The sequence below is a fragment of the Misgurnus anguillicaudatus genome, chromosome 5, assembly GCF_027580225.2.
Source record: "Misgurnus anguillicaudatus chromosome 5, ASM2758022v2, whole genome shotgun sequence".
NCBI classification, from domain to species: Eukaryota; Metazoa; Chordata; class Actinopteri; order Cypriniformes; family Cobitidae; genus Misgurnus; species Misgurnus anguillicaudatus.
The window spans coordinates 38,285,027-38,306,540 of record NC_073341.2 but is presented as its reverse complement, the minus strand read 5'-3'; the positions used below and the strand labels follow the sequence as shown (position 1 = coordinate 38,306,540).

The following is a 21,514-nucleotide window of genomic DNA, read 5'->3' as shown; positions in this document are numbered from 1 at the left end:
GTTTCTACTGGCCTTTCATGAAAAGGGAAATAGAGGAGTATGTGACAAGAAAGTGCCCTTGCATTAAGCAGAAAAAGCCAGCTACACATGAAAGAGCACCAATGGGAAGTATAACATCAAACTCACCTCTTGAGTTGGTGTGCATCGATTTCCTTCACCTGGAAGCCTGTAGAGGTGGATATGAGTATATCCTGGTAGTGGTGGACCACTTTACCAGATTCGCGCAAGCTTACCCCACCAGGAACAAGGCTGGCAAGACAGCCGCTGACAGGCTTTTCAATGATTTCATTCCCAGATTTGGATACCCGGCCAAACTACACCATGACCAGGGTCGGGAGTTTGAGAATGAACTCTTCAGAACTCTCAGACAATTAGCTGGTGTCGCTCACTCCAGAACCTCCCCGTATCACCCCCAGGGCAATCCTGCAGAAAGATTCAACCGCACGCTATTGCAGATGCTCCGCACCCTGGGGGAAAAAGAGAAGGAGAGTTGGAAGGACCATTTGCCCCATGTACTCCAGGCATATAACTGTACAAGGCACGAGGCCACAGGGTTCTCCCCATACTATTTGCTGTATGGCAGGCATCCCCGCCTACCAGTGGACATCCTCTTCGGACTCGTAACAGATGAGGGAGCTGAAACGAATGGACCAAAAGGATATGCTGAGAAATGGGCAGGAAAAATGGTGGAGGCATACAGAATAGCAGACGCAAATAGCCGACAGTCCAGCTCTAAAGGGAAGACATACTATGATAAACGGAGCAGAGGTGTGATTCTTCAGCCTGGGGACAGAGTCCTGGTACGCAATCTCAGTGAACGAGGGGGCCCCGGGAAGCTTAGACCTTACTGGGAACAGCTTATCTACATTGTGAGAGAACAGGTTGGAGATAACCCTGTATACAAAGTAAGCCCAGAGGCAGGAGGTCGACCCATTCGCACTCTACACAGAAACCTCCTGTTGCAAGTCAACGACCTACCTGTAGAGCCTCTTCAGAACCCGACTAACAATGCAGCTGAGTTACAAAAGAGAAAGAAGAGGGCTCCAGACTCAAAACCCACACATGAGACCCAGAACACAGATGTAAGTGACTCAGAGGAAGAGGAAAGTTTGCCTCGTTACTGGTTGCGAATGCCTAAGGAGAAAGCTGGAAATGACTTACCTACATCGTATGTTACTCCTGACTTCCAAAACAGACCTGAACAGGAAGAGATCCACCTAGGAGAAATGATTCATGCAGAACCTGAACATGACAGGGAGAGTGTTAGAGACGAGGGACAGGAGATATCCAGTGAGAATGAACATGGCATGGAGCAGCTGCAACCTGCAATTGTCCAAGAGGAACTTTATACTGTCCATCAAGAAAACAATGTCCCCAACCCACAACCTGAACATCAGGTCCCACTGAGACAGTCCACGAGAGAGAGACGGCCAAAAAATGTGTTTACTTACCCATCCCTGGGTCAACCATCTTATTACCCATGGCCCACAGTGAGTGCAGTTGAAATCCAGCCAGTACAGAGTACTTACCAGTGTTTCAGTTCACCATACCTCCACCACTTCCAACCCCCGAACATTCCCCCGTACATTCCCCCATACCCTTACCTAGTGTACCCAGCCCACTGTGGATGAGATGCAATGAAAGACAATTACATACCTAACAACAGTTACATTCTATACTCACCAGTTACGTACACACACTTTATAGGACATATAGGATACACTGATTGAGAGTTGGGATATTTTGAAAAAATGTGGGAATGTTCAGAGTGAAATTGTTTAGAGCATTTTGTGTCAGGAGCCACTTTTATTTGTTGGGGAGTGTGTGATACACCTTTATGTAATAACACAATTTGGTGTTTAAAAGGTATATGTTTATTTGATAACACAAGTAAGTGTTTAAAAGATACGTGTTTATGTGTTAACACAATTTTGTGTTTAAAATATATGTTTATGTGAAAACATGCAGCGTCCATTAAAATTGCAACTTTCATTGTGTAGTACAATATTAATGTAGAGGGGAACCAAATGAAGCAGAACCAAAGTACGGGTATTGTTGCACTGTGCTGCCTAAGTGACGGACGCCTCCCTCTTCTCTCATATTGAGATTTAGAGACAAAGATGGCGGTTCGCTCTTTCACTCATTGACTGCACATTCTGTTTTCCAGGTTCGTACTCTATAAAAACAATCACAAGAACTGTTTCATCCTGAAGTGTATGTAGTGTATTGAAACTGTGATGAGTTGGTTATGGAGTTTTTGATAAGTTAAAGCAGAGTTAAAGACCCGTGTTTATAATCGCGGGAGAAAGCATGCGTAAACGATGACGTCATCGGCTGTATAGCGTGTGTACTTTGTGATTGAACGTGTGAATAGGTGTATAAGTGTCCTCACTCCCTGGTAATGCTTTATTTTTATGGTGTCCTGACAGTTTTTAAGTTATTGTAAATGTTAAGAAAGAGGAGTATGTTGTTAAAACCTCTAAGTGAAAATACTACTAAAGTTGTACAGAAGCAGTTAGCTGTCTTACAGCCGTTAAAGTATTGTTTTACAATGTTTTTATAAGTTGAACAGCCTTCCCTATGTACATGATTCATGTTGTGGCTCTAAAGTCATTTAAATATTCATTTACTGCCAAAGAGTGGTTATCATTCACATTACTACATTAGTAGATTTCTGAAGTTTAAAGGAAGAAAAACAATTAATTATATATAAATAACTATATAGCTTAAAACATGATTTATTTGTGATGTTATTGCACTTTAAATTGAGAGTGATGTTGGTTTTTGCAGAGACATGATTATTTTGTAAATGTGAGCGTGTTGGTTTTTGCAAATACATGATTATTTTGTAAATGTGAGCGTGAAAAATGTAACTCACTGAGAATATGTTGAGAATAGGAAAAAAACTATTGAAATGTGAACTTGAAATTAACAGACTTTGAATTTGAAACATGTTTACAATAAGGGAATGTTATTGTTTCATACCATGACTTTGATACATTTATAATAAAGATATTGAGATTTAGAGACAAAGATGGCAGTTCGCTCTTTCACTCATTGACTGCACATTCTGTTTTCCAGGCTGTCATCCAGGAGAGTTGAGAGTAGTGAACCCCAATTAATTGAAATCATTTGTTACTCCAGTTCCATACATTTGAAACTCGTAACATACACATCAGTAGGGTCATGATTTTCTCTCTTGGGACCCTGCTGAGTCAACACACAACTAAAGCTTCATCTGTTGACTTCAACATCTCTTCATCTGCAGTTTTATTTATAGTGTTATTTTTTTAAGGTTGAGAGTAGATGAAAGGCTGAACGCTAGTTTCGAGCTATGATTAACACAATGTACCACAAACTCATCCTGTGGTGCCCGGAGCTCAGTGACAGCTGATAGTAGAATGCAAAACGTGTGTGTGTGTGCGTGCGTGCGTGTGTGTGTGTGTGTGTGTGTTTGTATGGTATATCTGTGCATAAGTATGTGTCTGTGGTGAAATGTTGAGTTGAATGATGTTGAAACTCTATGTTTGTGTGTGTGTGAGTGAGTGAGTGAGTGTCTGTGTGTTAGTGTCTATGTGTGTTTATGTGTAAGTGTGTGTCTCTGTCAAAGTGTGTGTTAGTTTCTATGTGTGTCAGTGTTGGGGAAAGTAATTTTTTACTGTAATGCATTATAATCCCCCAAAAAGTTATAATCCCCAAAAAAGTAACTAATTGCGTTACTTAGTTACTTTTCATGGAAAGTAATGCTTACATTACTTTAAAGTTACTTTTGCATTACTTTTTCTTACTTGGCTGAGACTTTATCTCTTTCAGGCCTTGCAGGTGTTTTTTATGATCGCAAAAATATCAAGCTCTGGCCTGCCATCTCCGTTTTTGACTGTTCCCGCTCAGCGCACAGAGTGCTTAATATTACAGTAATATGTTCAGTTTAATTCAGTACATTATTTTATTTTTAAATTGAATTAATTAAACTGAAAAGTAACTCGCATTACTTTTAAAAAAAGTAACTCAAATGTTAATGAGTACATTTATAAAGTAATGCATTACTTTACTTGTTACTTCAGAAAAGTAATATTATTACGTAATGCGCATTACTTGTATAGTATAGTAATGGTTTAGCTTGTGAAAAACCAGCTAAAACCAAGCCGGGAGACCAGCTAAAACCAGCTCACCAGCTTATGCTGGTCTTAGCTGGATTTTTCAGTAGGGTGTGTTTGTGTGTAAGCGTGTGTCTCTGTCAAAGTGTGTGTGTGTGTGTGGGTTGGTCTATGTGGTTTACAAGGACTAGTGTATAATGACATGTTTATTATGCTATAAACGTGGTTTACGGGGACACAGAGAGTGTCCACATGAATGGAAAAGCTAAAAAAAACATACTTAATGGTAGTTTTTCATAGATTAAAGACCGGCAACAGGTTTTTGTGACACTGGGGTTAGGGATTGGGGTAGGTTAGGGGAATAGAATATAACAGTTTGTACAGTATAAAATGCATAGAGACAGAGCGCAGCGCGTCACAACCTGAAAACCACGCCCACCGGGGGGGAAAGCAACCCGACAGTCTCCATTGACTTTGTATTGCAAAAGGCCGCCTCCTTGTCATTTCTGGCTTATAACAAAAAACTGAATAATGCCTAAAAGCTGCTTTGGGACAATATGTACAGCTAACAAGCCAAAGAAACCAGAAATAAGTTTTTATAAGCTGTCGAGCCGTAAAACCCAGTCTTTAAGGAGAATAAAGTGGATCGCCGATTACGTTTCCCCCTATTGGACGCAGTTTTACTAATAGGAGTACTATGAAAAGTTGCCTGTTTCCATTTCTGTGTCTAAACGCTCGTTTTTTGAAGTCGACAGCTTATAAAAAATTATTTATTTATTTTTTTGGCGTGTTAGATGTACACATTGTCACACAACAGCTTTTAGGTATTATCCTGTTTTTAAGTTTAATCTGTAAATAAGTTTTTATAAGCTGTCGATCACAAAAATCGAGCGTTTAAAGACACAAAAATGGAAAAAGGCAACTTTTCATAGTACTTCTATTAGTAGAACTGCGTCCACTAGGGGGAAACGTAGTCGGCGATCCACTTTATTCTCCTTAAAGGCTGGGTTTTACGGCTCGACAGCTTATAAAAACTTATTTCTGGGTTCTTTGGCTTGTTAGCTGTACATATTGTCACACAGCAGCTTTTAGGCATTATTCAGTTTTTTGTTATAAGCCAGAAATGACAAGGAGGCGGCTTCTCGCAATACAAACTCAATGGAGACGGTTGGATTGATTTCCCCCCCGGTGGGCGTGGTTTTCAAATTTGCATAACGGCGCTCTGTCTCTATTGCGTCTATGGAGATGTCCCTTAAACCACATACACCAACGTGTGTGTCTGTGTGTCTGTGTGTCTGCGTGTCTGTGTGCTCATGGGAACAGGGCATTTGTGACTCTGCAGGAACAGGTATATGAGTGTGTGTTTGTGTCTCATTATTTGGCCTCATATTGTTCATGACTGTCTTTCTTCCAGGAAACAACAGGTGATTTATACATCATTTGAAGCAAGGCTGTCAAGTTGAAAGCATAAGGATAAAAAGCACCAATCATGTGGTTCATACAACTTGAATAAAAATCTTCTTCTCCAGTGGCCTGCTTATGCTGGAAGTTCTGGAACCTCGACATGCCTTGTGTTTGTGTTTAAGAGAAAATCATCAGCTGTCATTAAGTCTAAGGGCAAAATTATTCAGTTGAAGGGGATATAGTCTACACAGCATCAAGAAATATGAATCATCTATACCATACATACTAAATATAGCCTAGTCGTGGCAGCCATGTGTGTGAGTACAGCGGTCAGACGCCAGAAAGATTTAATATTAAAAGTATAATCAGATATCCAATAGGACTCCTGATCTGACTACCGTGTCTCTGAGCAGCACTAAAGAAGATCCCATCTCAGTCACCCCTCACAGCTGTTGCCATGGCGATCAGAACACATGTCCAAATGTGGAGCAGAGACGAGTGCCAGATTTAGGGTGTTAGTCAGAGCGTGAATGTGCTCTGGAGAAGTGCAGTGCAAACAAATGATGAGGAATTAAACGCACATATAGCGTGCATGTTCATGCATGCGTGTATAAATGACTCGTATCGCACTAGACAATCCAGGCGGAGAAAGAAGGCGCAGGCCGATCGTATCAGAACACAAAGGCACGTTTGAAAAGAACACGGCATCTTCCAGCGTTGCCTAGCAACCGCAGCGGATGCTGAAAACAGGTCACACTGAAGATGCATGTAACAAGCCGACCTGTCAGCCAATCGGACTTGATCGCTCGTCTGCTGAATTTCTGATGATACTATACGAAAAAAATGCTTTTTTTTGTCTTTATGGCTGCAGAATGGTGGTGTTGTGGCATCCATCCATAACTATCTATGTATCTATGGCATGCTAAGAAATTTATAACGTACACATAAGGGAAATGAGACAAATTATTTTTAAAAAAGTATAATTTGACCAAAAGAGACATCTTTTACGAACAGCATTCTTGTCAGATACAATTCCTGATTTTATTATTTTATTGAACATAGTTTTTGTCTTTCTTGTCTATTTACTAAGTTTAATGCTGTGCCTAAAGCAGTAGGCAAGGTGTATGTCTGAATTCATAGTAATCGAGAGGAGTTATCTAACAAAAAGAAGGAGAGGCATTGTTTTATTTAAAAATGACTGAAAGCGGTAGAGTAGCTCTATTCAAATGCAAATGCATATATTAAACAGCTGTCCCTTGTGGTTGTTTAATGTCATTCCGGTCTAAACGACATATTTCACGTGATGCATGATGTAGTACGTCCGAATTCATTCATACTATCCATACATATTCATATTATATAGTACCTGCTGTTTTAAAGGGGACATTTCACAAGTTTTTTTTTTTTTTAAGATGTAAAATAAATCTTTGGTGTCTCCAGAGTGCGTATGTGAAGTTTTAGTTCAAATATCATATAGATAATTTATTATTGCATGTTAAAATTGCCACTCTGTAGGTGTGAGCAAAAATGTGCGGTTTTTGGGTGTGTCCTTTAAAATGCACTAAATGGCGGTGTCGTGGTTGGATAGTGCAGATTAAGCGGCGGTATTATCCCCTTCTGACATCACAAGGGGAGCCAGATTTCAATGACCTATTTTTTACATGCTTGCAGAGAATGGTTTACCAAAACTAAGGTACTGGGTTGTTCTTTTTCACATTTTCTAGGTGACAGTGGCGGCGCCAGGGAGGAGCTAGGTGGTGCTGTAGCTCCGGCTATAATATCCATAGCACCCGCCCAGCACCCCCAAGAAATGTATGTAATTTTTTATATTTTAATGTCATGTTTGAATAGTGTTTTCATGTTGTTAAAAAAGGGAGTTAAATAATAATTTAAATATATATATTTAGCTTAAATATCATGACGCCAAAACAGGTGATCTTCTTTGGCCAATGGGTGCAGCGCCCAGTGAACTTTTGACCTTAGCGAGTTTGGAAAGTAAAATACACCAAAATGGATACACCAAAAACTACCAGAGGAACAGCAGTGGATACACTAGGACCATTAAACTGGCACTTTTGGCTATAAATACGGAGAGAACGAGGACCCTTGACTGCGTCAACATCATTGATGATGCTGTTTTGTTGTGAAGACGTCTATGATAAGTGCTTAATTTTCCCCTTTGTTGGCTATTACAAATTGAATTAATTTGGTGGTTAAAGGCCAAATCTTGGCTCTGCATTGTTACATCTATAGGGTGCCCATACGTGTCATTCTTCCCGGACGCGTCCTGTCCAGGATTTTGGTGCGTCTTCCGGAAGTCGTATTTGTTGACCGCATACGCCATTCAGTTAAAAACATAAGATATACAATCGTAGTTTCATTCTTAAAATGTAACGGTTGCTTTTCTGTAATAATAATAATAATCCTCTATGACGTATGCTGTGAAATATTATTTTCAGAGGTTTATATTGGCAGGCTTATGTATGTTGTATTTATAGCCCTTGTGTTAAATACTTTTACATAGTCGTGGAACGAGTATAGGCTAGTTAATGCGGGAGTGTACGCGTGTACAAAGGGTGGTCCGATGCGACCTCCTTAATGAAACGCCCCAAAAATTAAAGCACCTTCTCTTAAGTGTTGAGCATCCCCATAGCACCTGCATCAGAAAATCTCTGGAGCCGCCACTGCTAGGTGGATACAAGCACTGGGGACCCAATTATAGCACTTAAACATAAAAAATCTAATTTTCATGTCCCCTTTAACAGTCGATGAGTAGGTACTTTATCTTATTCAGTACCTACTGTCACCGTATGTGATTTGGGATGCAGGGTTTGAATGCACTGACTTTAACTCAAAGTAAATTGCAGTTACAACAGTGCCATCAGAGCCCGCAAGAGGAATAAAATATGATCACGGCAAACAGATTAAAAGGATCTTCGACAGAAAAGCCATTAAATATATTAAAAGCTAATCTGTCTGGCTCTCTCAGTCTCTTTTGATTTATCCATTTCTCTTACCAGTGAAAATAGGGCACAGTTTTTCCCAACAGGTGATTCCTCCCTCAGAAGTGAACTGACCAAGTGCCACCTCCAGAAAGAAGACAGGCAGACCACCACCAAACAGAAATATGAAGTAGGGGATGAGAAATGCACCTGAAATAAACAAACACTTTGTAAGTCAAGTGTACAAGCACAAAAACATTACACATGCATATTTTTTACCCACTTTAACCCATTCACCTCCGCCATTCTTGTAGCAGAGGTACGGGAAACGCCAAACGTTCCCCAAACCAACGAAACCTCCGGCCACGGAGAGCACGAAATCCAGCTTACTGGCCCACTTCTCCCGCTGTGGTGGCTTTCCATCCGCCTCGTCTTCCGGACGCGTCCCGGGACTTTTACCTGGAGACGGCTTCAACGTGTCTTTATGGAAATCTTTAAGACACTGCAGCTTTTCCTTCTGTGCCATACTGCGAATGAAAAAGAAAGAGGTGTGTGTCACTGATCTGGAAAGTTTTTATAATGGTAGAATAAGATTTATTACAGTGTCACAATAAAGTTTAATGAGTTCAAAATATCTATAAACCAGACAGTTCATGCCTGAAGCAATTAATAAAACAAAGACAATAACTTCAGCAGAATTCATGCATAAACACTTCCAAGAATCAAGCAAATGCAGTTTGCACAGGTCAGCAAAATATAAATATCGAGGCTATCGGAATGCCACTAACATGCAATATACTGCAATACACATATTGCAACGGTTTGCAATAACTGAATGATATTAATACTTAAAAAAGTTACATATACGCCGCGTTTCGAATTATTATGCACATGCCATTTTTTGTTTATTTTTCCAATACAGTCAGTAAGTTTAGAAAGGTTTTTTTTACCCTCAACATATGACAGTGTGGATGTTATTCTATTTAAATGAAATAAAAATGTCAAAAAATACTTTAGTACTTGCAAATATGCAAATATTATATGTAAATATGCAAAATATGCCCTTCTAAATTATTATGCAGAATGTGTAGTTATAGTTAATGCAGATGGCATGAGAGAGACAGAGAGAGTGATGTGAAATGTATGTTATATTACATTTTTAATATATATCTTATTATTATTTAAAATGATTTAGCAAACTTAAAGCATTATCGTATCTCATATCCTATATTGCATATCCTATCTTTAACTCTTTTCCCGCCATTGACGAGTTATCTCATCAATTAAAGCTCGGTATACACTGTGCGATTTTACATAGTCTTTTAGGATTGTTGCTTGACACACTGTCTGATCAAGATCATAGTTAAGTCCATGTAACACTGTATGATCTCAGTTTCCATCAATGTCAGACTGTACAATGTCAGACTTTTAAAAAGCGGACACACACAAACAAACGTGTCCGTAGTTTTACGTCATCTATCGGCGGCGGCTGGGCAAACACGCTAAAGCGAAGGGTAGCAAACCGAAACAAAATCTAGCGACTTGTCTCGATAAAAATAAGAAAAAGTGAAGGAGACGATTACCCGGCATTTGTATTTCCAGCGAGTATGTCCACCTGGCTCTTTTTCGACATTTGTCTGCGTTGGTTTGGCAATGACGCTTTCCTGACGAGTTTTTACGGTAATCTGTAATTCTGCTATTATTCACTATATTGCGCTCTTACCCTAAAAAACTGAAGCAAAAACTAATTTAACAACATATTAAACTCTGTGTATGTTTTGATAATCGTTCTGAATCTAACAAAATTGCAATATTTCAGCTTTTTCCTCAAAATTTGGTATTTTTGAAAAAAAAAAACTACCCATATTTGAGAGGTGATAAAAAGAGAACAAATGAAGATGGGATGAAACTTTTTTTCCGTTTGGTTGGTTTGTCTGTTTGTTTGTTTGTTTGTTTGTTTGTTTGTTTGTTTGTTTGTTTGCTTGCTTGCTTGCTTGCTTCCTTGTTTGTTTGAATGTAGAGGGTCTGTTTTTTCATTTGATATACTTGTATGTTTATATATTTTTATAGAAGAAAATCACAAAAAATGCTGGCGGGCAACTTAAAAAAAGTGTTCATTTCGTGGAATATGGTGAAATGTTTTTTTGTGGCATGGTCTAATGTGAAAGTGACACAGTTGTAAGAGATTTTAAAAAAGTTTCACTTTAACTATGTTCAGAAATGTTGTTATTTTAGGCGACATGAGTACAGTATATTTTCTCAACCAGGCAGCATTTAATAGACCTGAGTAAGAGTCGAGTTAAAATAAGAAATGAGAAGCTGAGATGTCTGTTCTCCATTCTGATATCCTGTTTGAAACCAACACTGACGGCTTTAACACTGAAACTGATAAACTACCTCACATGCCCCAGTTAACCGGAAGCCTCTTTCTCTGTATGTATGCCCGTGCCTTCATTTTCAACAGTTAGAGGTCAGGACATGAGTAATTAACATTTTATGTATTTTTTATCAAGTTATCTAATTTCAGTCCTTTGATAAGGTTCAGACCTGTGTTTCTCAGCCAGGGGGACGGAGCCCAGGAAGGCTCAATAATTTTCCAACCGGGCTTCAAGATGACCTAAAATTATTCAGAATAAGACTAAACAAAATTTAAATACGCTAAATCAACTAAAATCAAGATTTTCTTAGTGTTTGGTTATTTTGTAATGAATATACAATCTGTCTAGTGTATTGTATTGGGTAAAAATTATGAGTGCGAGTCCTTCAAATTTTGTTCTGGACAATCAGGGAACCTTAAATTGGAAAAAGTGGAGAATCCCTGGTTTGGACACACCACATCATACTAGTTTCACAAGATAAACCCTACTCATGTAAACATATAAATCACACTGCTGCGTAGCCCCCCCCCCCCCCCCCCGACATTACATTCCAACCTGCCATTAAATCACAATATTGTCCATCTTATCTTATCTAGAAAGCAGAGTGTCATAATTTATTGTGAAATAAACCAGTCAATAAACTCTGATTAACTGGAGTGTTACTGGGAGAGCTGATTCAGAATGCTAATGTCCTACCAGGTTAAATGCATTTTGTCCCAAAATGATGTTTATGGCCATGAGCAGACTCCTACCTGTTCTTGGGTCACAGCTCAGTGTATCCTTAACCATCATCATTCATCCTATTGTTTAACCTTGACCCCAATTTAATGACCTTGTAAATAAACCTTCTGAACAAACAAAAGACTTCTGAATAGCCTTGATATAGATACATAATAAATAATGATAGCTATAAACATGTAGTAGGCCAAATAATTGAGCCATTACAAAGTATCAGAAGACACCTGCAACTATTGTCTACATATGAAAACCTCAGATGCAAAGGTAGAGTGCACACCAATGCATTTACGCCGGCGTATGTTTTTGTTTCCACTGGAAGTGTGATGCTTTTCAAAAATGCCAGCAGCTGGCGGGTTTTTTCCACGCGCCCAGAGTTGAAAGTTGACGCTTAGCTTGTCAATGACACTTTTCACTAGGCCGTCCAATCACAGTGGAGGAGAGGCAGGACAAATATTACAACAACCAACCAGTGCTTTGTTGCTATGATACTTTTACTTTGTTTATTAGTCGTTGAACGATGTGCCGGTTGGTTGTTGTGATATTTGTCCCGCCACTCCTCCACTGTGATTGGACAGCCGAGGGAAAAGTGACATTGACTAGTTGAGCGTTATACCCAAAGTTGAAAATTTTTCCACTCTCGGCGCTCAGTGCTGAACGCGGAAAAAACACGGAGTGTCGGCACTCAATGCGGACAAAACCCGACAGCTGCTGGCTTTTTTGAAAAGCTGCGCTTCCATTAAAAACAATTGAAAACATACGCCGTTCGCTGGGGTAAACGCTTTGGTATGCACGCTACCCAAGCACTTTGGTGTACACGCCCTGCTGAGTGTGTCTTATGTGTTTTCTTGTAAATATGATTTGAATATTTTTTATGTATTCTGCCAACAAACCAGTATTTTCTAATGGCCTGAGGCCAGAATTAAGCAGATTTGAAGTGAAAGTATTTGAAGAATGTATAATACGTGCCGAGAGCATTTGATTGATGTCATTATTATGTCATTTTTGACAGAAGTGGCATTTAGTGGGTTTGCAACTGAGCATCTTCATTCAGCTAGGGCAACTGAGGTGAGAGCTTACACCCTATATACTAGTGTACAATGTAAAGCACAATGTTGGACTTTGCATATTGCAATACAATGATGCTTTGTTGTTATTTTTCAATCGAAAGGCAGACAAAATAACAATAATTTAAGAAAATAGATCTTCAGCAGAGTCCAATCTAATGACTAGATCTAGAAAGTCATACCAATTGTATGCTCATTGTTGTCTGGTTGTTTATAAATGTAGAAAAACGTGTAGAAAACTTTGCCATCTTTGTGTGCTTTTACAACACAAAACCTGTTTGTGTTGTTTCTTTCTTTCTTTCTCTGAGTTTCAGTGGTGCCACAAAGGATAAAAAACAATTTGCAATGTACTCCAAGGTCATCTACCGGCATGCATGAGAAACTAAATCTGTCTGGTATCAAAAATTAAACCTGATTATACAAAAGCCCTCACCAGCGTCACTAGCTGCCCTAATTCTCTCCTAATGAAATTACATTTTTATACGTATTTAATTCTGAACCCACTGTACCTCTGGTCAGGAATGAAACAATGCAATCCTCTAAATTTATAGGAAAGTGCATGTCTGCATGCCATCCATCCCCATCCGTTGCACATTCAATAATAAAAAACCTGCGCGCGCGGACACGCCTCAAACAATCCATTTAATTTCTTAACATGCTTTTTCCCTAATGCACATCCATCAGAGAGTCATTGTGCACGATGAGAAGTTCAAATCCCAGCCGTGTCCCATTAACCTACATTGCGCTTACATTGTAACCACATGACAGGATTGCATCCAATGGTGTCAGTGTTTACATGCAGAATAAATGCACATGAACTACATGTTGTTTAAGCAATACATACGACGCGCTGGTGGTCGTCACGTGACTGCTATCGCCGTTAATTGAGATATGTTAACTTACAAGCACACTCTTAACCAATGTCGAGAAATCATTTTAAATGAATAAAACAAGAACACTACATTTAATATTTAATGACACTCAGCTTGAAAATCCGACGAGAGCACTCAAGGCTTGTGATGCGTCAGAAACCCTTTTACATATTTGTAAAATATCTTTATTATAAAAATAAAAGTACTGAATGGAAAAATGTTTGTTATATATGTAAAATCTCTTTCTTTTAAAAGGAGAGTCAATATACTTTCCACACACAAATAAACGAGTTGTAAAAACGTATCGATACGGAGCTGATAGGTTGAAGGTGTCACTCACCTGTCAACGCAATTTATTATTCAAGTCCCTCTGATGTTTCTTTTGTCTTCTTGTGCTGAGGTGAAGTGAGGTGAGAGGCAACGCATATAATTTTGACTCCCTCTCCCCCCGACTTCTGTCTTATATGGGGAGCGCATGTAATAACGGAGACAGTGGAAAAACACCAGACTCGTGCAACAGGAGCGTGTTTCTTAAAGAGACACGCACGCGCTCTCTGCACATCGCTCGCGATTATGTCGCTTGCTAACTGATTTTAAAAAATGAGAGATTCTTCTATGAGTCGCATGGAGGACCAGACAGCTTCAAACTCAGGAAACTCAGGACGATTAATATCTCACAGAAGACATTTGTGTATTGCTAAAATATAAGATTGGTACCACCTGACAGACAAATAAAAATATGCTTAATTAAATTCGTATGAAAGTTTTTAAACAGATTGATTTAGGAACCACAAACGGTGATTTGTCCACCTTCGTCAGCGGGAAAAAGTAACATTTCCCATACAGCAAAAAATATATATTTTAAAATATAATTTAAAATTTATTTCAAAATATAAAAAATACTGAAATATATTTTGAAATATGTTTACAAAAATGTATTTTTCACTTATATATTTTTACCCATTTCTTGTATATTTTTTGTATATTTTAATATATATTTTAAAAATATATATTTTATGGCATTATATTCACGTTGCACTTTTAAATAAACTTTGTATGTTACAAACCTGTAAACATAACATTGAAAATATTAAAATGAAATATATTTTTAACTGCAAAAATATATTTATATTTGTATATTTTATATATAATTTATATACGCTTTAATATTTTGGTCTGGAACAATATTTTTTGCTGTATGGGTTGTAAAATTAAAAATGTATTTGTTGCCCTGAAATACATTTTGAAATGGGCTATGTTAATATAGGAAGGTTAAAGGAACAGTATGTAGGATTGTGGCCATAACTGGTATTGCAATCACAAAACTTGTGGCTAAAACTGGTACTGCAATCACACAGATGGTGGCCAATACACAAAATGACAACATAAACATCAGTTTAGGGCTGCAACTCCACTTTTTAAATGACAATATCCTGGACAGACCACTGTTGTCAGTTATATAATTGTGATATTTGAAATGAAAATGATTTCTTAATGTCTAGTGACATATCAGGGCCATTTTATGATTAATTGATATAAATTTCTTACATACTGTTCCTTTAAAATTAAATATATTTTCAAATTCAAAAATATATTTAATTAAGCTTTACTTTCTACAAAATGTATATTGCATATATTTAAAGCATATTTTTGTCTAAAAATTTTTTTTTTGCTGTAGTCCTATGGGGTACCACGTGATGTCACCATTTCGGCTCCGCTGCGGTCTGTCTGATTTTTTCTTATAATATAAAATATTAATATTAATGTCTATTGTATCTATTAAAAATACGAGTATATATATGGATTAATAAAATGAGTTAAAGCGGTATAATTTTTATATAGACCCATCGGACCTGATCGATTCATGTGGATTTTTGGTCTCGTGGCCTTAACTTGCACGTGCTCGCTTAGTCTACGAGTCCATAGGGTGTCCCATCATTTTCACACCCCGAAGTGGGCTCATCAGCGCCCCCTTTGCACCCCTGATGCAGTCTTCGGCTCCACGCACTTTACCTTCCCAGAACCCCTGGGAAAGTGCAATCAGACCAATCAGACGACGGATGGGAGGAGTTTACACTGATGGGCAACTTCTCTTCCTATTTCCGGCGTGACTCTCGAGTTTTTCCCAAAATACGAGTGCGGTGCACCCTTGTGGACTCGCGTCAAGGGTCCCTAAAGTCTGCACTACATGATGTCATCAAAGTGTGGAATCTGTGTGGAATGTGCCATTTGGGACAGGGCCTGAATCCCAGTCTCAATTTTGAGTTCAGGAAGGAGACAATGCTTGCGTCACTGTCCTGGAAAGCCAGGCTGACGCAGGATCAAATAGTTCTGAGGGGGGTTTGAGGTGTTGACCGTGCTTAGAGAAATACTCCAGATCCAGAAGTCCTCATGGGGTCACATGAGGGGCTCAGTGACCCTATAAAGGGATAATCTACCCAGACTCAAAACTTTGGGATCTACTTAGAGAAGAAGAAAACAGAGGGGGTGGGGAGAGCATATGTCCAAAGTCTGATTGTATTGTAACAATGCTGGGCCAAAACTCCCATAAAACATGTCTGCCAACCACAGCTAAGCCAAAGGATTTTGATCTTCATGGTGTTTTTCCATGAGCTGTTTACTCAAGAGAGTGCCAGATTTTAACAACATTCACATCTTGGATTTTCTTATCTGCTTCATAAAATCTTACTTAAATGAGTCTTAATGTCGTAATGACATGATTATAATCCAAGGTCATCTGTTATAAGGGAAGTATAAAGATTTGTTGTTTTACCTAAACACTCTCATTTGAAAATAAAATATGCTAAAAGTCGACCATTTTGCTTTCAGTTTTCTTTCTTATATAATTATGCAACCCGTTGTGTTGTTAATTGTTTTTGTTGGGTCAAATAAACATTTTCTAGGTTCATTTAACCCAGCAGCTGGGTTTGTCCCTTTTTGACCCAACGCTGGGTTAAAAACAACCCAGCATTTTTTCTTTCATAAGTTTTTCTTATGTCTACCACATAAACTTATATGTATTCACCTTATATTGAAATTGCAACAATGCAAAATTGTAAAAAGCGCTAGAAATAAGCTTGAATTTACGACACAGCCACTCTGCACATGCAGCACAGTGTTACTTTTATCGTGTATAATGTTTTCGATCATCCATATTCAAGTTTTATTCTGACACTGATGTGTGAATTTGTGTAAACAGATGGTTGGTCCATGTGTCCACACTGTGCATCTCACCAGGATGTTAGTCAAAGTGTTGAGAGCTGCCTCCATTGTAACCTCTCGCTGGTTCCGATCTATTATTTGTCGCTACAGTTCGTGCATGCACACAAACACTCATGCACACAAACGCACATGCACACAAACACACAAACACAAACATACATGCACACAAACGCTCATACATACAGAGTAGTCTAATAACAAATGCTTGGTTCCATGCTGTCAGCCAAGTGTCTTGGAAAATATCAGCTGACCATCAGCATTGTTCCACTGTGTCATTTTGCATGTCTGATATATACTTGTTAAATGGTCAGAATACATTAGCCTATAAAATATTGTTTCTGTAGCTCAGTTGGAAAAGCATTATTACAACAACTCAATTCCCCGGAAACACTCTACTGATAAAATATATACTTTGAATGCACTGTAAATTGAATTTCGATATAAAAGATTCTGCCAAATGTAAAAGCATTATAAGGTGGAGTCTGTGAGCAGTCATGGGTGGGGCGTAATCAATGTGACATCACATTGATGGGGATCTCCAACAGCCTGTTTTGTGTTGCAGTTTAAAGGAGATTACAAGAATAAAAATAGATGTATTTGTAAAATTACATAATGTTTATACACACAGTGGCGACAAATTTTCTGATAGAAACATGCATTTTCTAGGATGGGGGCTTTAAGGATCTTAATATCAGTGTGTTTGCTCGGACATTCTCATCATTTTAAATCTGAAGGTCTACCAAACACTCCTTTTGTGAACTTTTAAACCAAGTTCAATTCAGCAAAAATCTAATAGTTTTGCACAGTAAGGGTATTTAAATCTTTTGTAAAGGTTAAGCACGTCTGTATTCTGTGTTGCCAGGTTTGTTCGCTGCTCTCTGGAGCCCTTGGTGACCCAGGAGGAGATTAATAAGTGAAGGTAATGGAACAGGTTGTTTTATATCCTTGCCAAAATAATACCTGTAAATCAGCTCAGCTCTGGAGTGCGTAGTCAGCCATAAATCAAGATCAAATGTGTCATGTAATTCAGGGCCACTGTAGACACGTTTGCGTATTTCACATGGTTTGATCTGCGGTTTAATGAACAGTTGTTTAAGTTCGATTTGACTGTGATGTGAAGCAGGTGGACTATGTAAAGTCATGTGATAAAGTTAAGCCTCTTTCCCCTTTCATACATACTCTGACTGTGTGTGTATGTGTGTGTAAGGGTCAATTGGGCTCTTTGGGAAAACTGAAATATTTCATAAACACACAAACAGTGTAAACACACTGCATCATAACTTAAATACAACACACTTTCCACAATCCTTTGATCTCATCACAACAGAAAATTCTTATAAATGGTCTGTTTACTTCCTCAAGAGATATGCTATCAGTACTTTAAACATCTTTTACAACTGGTTTACTGCATTATTTACATTTATGCTTTGAGCAGACACTTGTATCCAAAGCGACTTAAGGTGTATTTTTACATTATAAGAGATAAGAACTTTATTCATCCCGAAGAAATTCTTGAAAAGAAAATTGTGTAAATCCTAAAATAAAAGTAAATAATAAAAAGTTTAAAAGACAATGAGCGACTCGTCACGGCAGGCTCCCGTCCTGAACGGCGCCGGAAAGATACATGTGTCATCCCTGGGGATTGAGCCCATGACCTTTGCATTGCTAACACAATGATCTACAGGAACACTGTACTGTATTATCCAGCCAGGGAAAGTGCCATTATATACAGTATAAACACACTATGACTAGCTGCTGGAGAACTGATGAAATATTTTGTTTTTGTGAGATATTTATCTGCAGTTTTCAAAAATCTGTGTTTGGTTTCTGTAAAAATCAGATACTTTAGACTTGACATTCTCTCTTAGGAATATTATCATAATTATAAAGAATGTACTATTGGCTAGAATCATATTATATTAAAGGTGCAGTGTTTGATTTTTAGAAGGATCTCTTGACAGAAATGCAAAATAATATACAAAACTAAATTATCGGGGGTGTATTAAGACCTTTCATAATGAACCATTATGTGTTTATTGCCTTAGAATGTGACGTTTTATCTACATACACAGAGGGTCCCCTTACATGGAAGCCACCATTTTGTGCAGCCATGTTCCTACAGAAGCCCTTAACAGACAAACTTTTTTGCTAAGTTGTCTCCAAAGATTACATGTTTGTCCGGTGGCCGCTACCGTAGCTTCTCTATGTGTTTCAAAAGCAAGAGGTGAGCAGTGGACTGAGCCTTTGGTTGCAATTCACAACCTTACCACTAGATGCCGCTAAAATTTATACACTGCACCTTTAAATGAGCAGTGTTGGGGAAAGTTACTTTTAAAAGTAATGCATTCCAATTTTAAGTTAATCCCCCCAAAAAGTAATTACTTCTTTCCTTTTCATGGAAAGTAATACTAAGGTTACTTTTAAGTTACTTCGCGTTACTTTTTCTTGATCTCTTTCAGGCCTTGCAGGTGTTTTTATGACTGAGATGTTTTGCATTCAGATATTGCATATTTCCATCGCAAAAATCCTGCCATCTCGGTTTCTGACTCAAACGCATAGAGTGCGTAATTCTACGGTTTTTTTTATGGCATAAGTTAAATAGTTAAACTGAAAAGTAACTTGCGTTACTTTTTAATAAAAGTAACTCAAATATTAATGTGTACATTTCAAGACTTTGAACCGGTTCACGGAAGAAAAAACGAAAACCAGAAACTTTTGATGTTTTGCAAGGAACAGAAACGAAACCAGAAACTTTAAAAAATATATATGTTCCAGAACAGAATTGTTTATTTAAAATAATGGTAACCGGTTAATAATGTTATTTTTTCCTTTTTTGACAAGAGTTCTGTGCAATATGACTCGGTGAAGTTCACTTTAGGTCGTCGTTGACTTATCGGAGAAATGAGAAGCTTGCCACCAGCAAGTAGCCTACTCAAGGCCAACTCCAATCAAACGTGATTATCCTTATGCCCTTCAAAGATCAGAACTCTTGATGTATAAACTTGAGATAAAGTTGCGCTACTGTGTCTCATACTGTAGTCTATTAAAATACATTTGGCGAATAAAGCACTGAAAAACAAAGCAATTTCCACATCTTCTTCCCAAAGCGCTGTTTGGAATTCGTCCTCCGCCTGTGTGTGTGCGCGCATGTTTAAGTGCACTCAAAAGTGCAAACACGGAGGGACGCGTTTCAAAAAGCAAGCAAACAATCTTTCTGTTCTTGACAAGACACATACAAACTAAATGATATGAAATACCAAGCTATTCTTTCAAAAGTTGACTGCCAATAAACAACATGGCAGAAATTGTCTATGTCTTAAATGCTGAAACAAATGTAGGCATGTCAGAATTACAGTTTTGCCGCTTTTATAATGTAGCGTTTTTCAATGTTTGCTGACAAGATAGAGACTTAAGGAAAATGACTAATAATTGAAATGTAATGTCCTAATGATCAGCCTACTTATTTGTATGTCCCAGAGCTGACATGGAACGTTATTAAACGGCTCGGGAAATTTATTTTTTGTTCTAACCAGTTCAGGAACATCAATTTTAAGGTAAAACTGGAAACGTTAAAATACTGTTTCTGTTCGGAACGAATCAATTGGGAAAAATTCTGGTTCAAAGCCCTGGTACATTTATAAAGTAATGCGTTACTTTACTCGTTACTTCAGAAAAGTAATATTATTACGTAATGCACGTTACTTGTAATGCAATACCCCCAACACTGTAAATGAGTTTATTAACCAAGGCATTTACAAGATTACAAGATACAAAATGATCAAGTGTGCCTATAACTCAGTTGGTAGAGCATTGTGTTAGCAGAACAAAGGTTGTAGGTTTGATCCCGGGTAACACAAATACATATAACTTGAATAAACTTTGTTGCTGTGGATAAAACCATCTGCCAAATGCATAAACGTAAACATAAATGATTGTGAACTAATCTCAGGCCTTTTCTAAAGAGACCCTCTCACAGAACCCAGACAGAGTATAATGTATATATAAAATATTCAGCATTATGAAGCATAAATAAGTAATAGCACATTTTAAAAGCCATGTTTCTTCCTTAAAATCAGTGTATGGTACTGATTTAATATTCCTCTTGAAATAAACCCTTCACAGGAGATGACATCATATGATGATGGTAACTCAAGAGAGTGATGTGAAGTGGGCGATGCAGATGCTGAGGGGTTTGTGGGTGTACTGTAAATCGGTTTAAATTCAGTGGTAAGATAAGAGTCCAACTATGACCTAGTTACCGTCCCCAGATTCAAATGATCCACTGCTGTCTCTGGTTAAGTACAACCTGAGCCTGTATGACTCAAGATCTTCGGTCTGATGATAAATGTTTGGGAAAGCTGACTACATCTTTTGCTCTCGCTCTCTCTCTCCTTTAGCTAGTTGTCATGGTAATTCTCAGTCCTGTTGCCTAGGACAACCCAGAATCCCCCTTTTCATCCTGACAAGTTAACAAACTCCAAATGTGTGTATGCCGTGAAATTATAATTTTAAGAGAAATAGAAATAATTATTCCTAATGCAGGGGCTTGTCTCCCTAATTCTACACCAAACAAACACTTATCTGTTGAATAATTAACTCTACTATAGTTTAGTAGTAGTTTAATCTGTTATGAGATATGAGGTAAGAGAGTGGATAAGGCTAAAATGAACCGATGCATGCCGGTTACTGAGCTGATAAAAACAATAGAAATCTTCACAGACGCAATTGATGATAGGCGCCGACTCCAGGGACATTTATAGATGAATTAATCTTTAAAGCGTCTGACGTAAACCTGAG

General features: G+C 38.1%; 1 protein-coding gene across 1 annotated transcript in view; it reads right to left on the bottom strand.

The window, feature by feature from the left end:
- slc6a6a (solute carrier family 6 member 6a) overlaps positions 1-14,021 on the bottom strand; it is a 30,742-nt gene extending 16,721 nt beyond the window's left edge. Inside the window, exons 1-3 of the mRNA XM_055168394.2 lie at positions 13,836-14,021; positions 8,741-8,970; positions 8,519-8,653 (exon numbers count right to left, since the gene is read on the bottom strand). Of these exons, the coding sequence (XP_055024369.1) occupies positions 8,519-8,653; positions 8,741-8,969 (364 nt within the window). The 5' untranslated portion in view covers position 8,970; positions 13,836-14,021. The remainder of the gene's footprint in view (positions 1-8,518; positions 8,654-8,740; positions 8,971-13,835) is intronic.
- Between the last annotated feature and the right edge of the window lie 7,493 nt (positions 14,022-21,514).